Here is a 1,658-nt window from a genome sequence, read left to right as displayed (position 1 = left end):
GAACCAGATAATCCGAGAGGCTGAAACCCGGACCAGAACCTCAGCTGGATCTCAGGTTCAGTTCTGCACCGTGGACACCATCACTGAGGTTCTGTTTGTGGATCGACAAGCTGCCCTGATGTAGAGGTGGGTCCTGGATCCACCGGTCCTGGTTCTGTTGGACTGTAAAAAGTCTGCTGCCCTTTAAGACTAAAACGTCCCATCGGTTTATGAGGGAATCTCCGAACCAGACGTTTTAGGGCTTGAACAGAACCAACTGGACCTCTGTACCAGGATAAAAACCCGGTTTGCTGCGGCTGCAGAATGAAAGTTCTGTAGCAGCGTCTCGGTCCACCTCTAGCAGCCATCATGTCTCTCAGTAAGACCCTCGAGTTGGAGCATTTCGACGAACGCGACAAGGTCCGCCGGGGCCGCTCGGCCCGGCCCAAGAGAGATGACTCCACCGGCAGCGCTGGCGGCGGGTCGGGTCCGAGCTCTAGGGGCAGCAGCCTGGTTCCGAGTCCGGCTCACAGCGCCAACTGCAGCTACTACCGGACCCGTACCCTGCAGGCTCTCACCTCAGAGAAACGGGCCAAAAAGGTCCGGTTCTATCGCAACGGGGACCGGTACTTTAAAGGCCTGGTGTACGCCGTCTCCAGCGACCGGTTCCGTTCGTACGACGCCCTGCTGATGGAGCTGACCCGATCGCTGGCCGACAACCTGCATCTGCCGCAAGGCGTCAGAACCATCTACAGCATCGACGGCAGCAGGAGGATCAGCAGCATGGACGAGCTGGTGGAAGGTAGGACCCGCTGCTAGCTGCTAGGCTAGCTGCTAGGCTAGCTGCTAGGCTAGCTGCTGCCAGTCTGACTGGTACTGTTGTGCCTAACACAACTGTATCCGGTCCTTGGTGCAGCTACTGTTGGTTACCTGATGGTGTAATGATGGTTCTTCAGGCTAATGTTCCACCAGAACAATTCCACTGTCACCATGTTGCCGGGCAACCATCGCTGCATCCTGGGCTTAGCTCCGCCCATAACCACTCTGTCCCCTGTAGCAGAGGGACGTGCGGTCAGACCATTCTCCGTAACGCTGCTCTGTGGAAGCAGATCTGGTTTTACACCACTGTCTGAGTCCTGTCCTCGTGCTAAGCTAAGCTAAGCTAAGCTAGGTGTCTAAAGTTAATGTTGTGCTTCTACAGACGTGATTGTTCAACCAAAGTCTAAACAGTCCAGTTAAACGTAGATGTGTTCATCTATACTGTGCTAAACATGCCTGCAACAGTCTTTTATCTAATGAGTAATATTTATGCGTGTTGCTGGTGCACACTGTGGTTAGCAGGACCGTGTCATCGTCTGGACCAGAGCTGGGCCGGTACTGGTCTTCTTTAAAGGACTGCTGTTCGGTCCAGGACACAACAGCTGGGAACATTCGTCTGCACAATATCAGCACAGTGTGAAATAAATGTCAACGGCATCACTGGTCAGCAGCTGAATAAGTGAATTTAATCCAGATAGAACAGACGAGTTGTTCCTCTGATGAACAGCCAAAAACTCGTCCTTCATAAAAACTATACTGAAAACTCAAGACCCAAACCAGAACCTCAGCTGTGTCTATGTCTGCATCATGGCTCCACATGCAGAAGACCTGAACAGAGGAGGAGAAACATCTGACTGAGA

General features: G+C 52.8%; 1 protein-coding gene across 1 annotated transcript in view; it reads left to right on the top strand.

Annotated features, from left to right (window-relative positions):
* Positions 1–348: 348 nt before the first annotated feature.
* Positions 349–1,658, top strand: part of LOC103362415 (serine/threonine-protein kinase DCLK2) — a 15,553-nt gene continuing 14,243 nt past the window's right edge. Inside the window, exon 1 of the mRNA XM_008288766.1 lies at positions 349–781. Coding sequence (XP_008286988.1) covers positions 349–781 — 433 coding nt within the window. The remainder of the gene's footprint in view (positions 782–1,658) is intronic.

Source organism: Stegastes partitus, unplaced genomic scaffold, assembly GCF_000690725.1.
Source record: "Stegastes partitus isolate 25-593 unplaced genomic scaffold, Stegastes_partitus-1.0.2 Scaffold573, whole genome shotgun sequence".
Classification (NCBI taxonomy): Eukaryota; Metazoa; Chordata; class Actinopteri; family Pomacentridae; genus Stegastes; species Stegastes partitus.
Note: the sequence above shows the minus strand (reverse complement) of the source record. Positions and strands in the feature narration are given on the sequence as shown.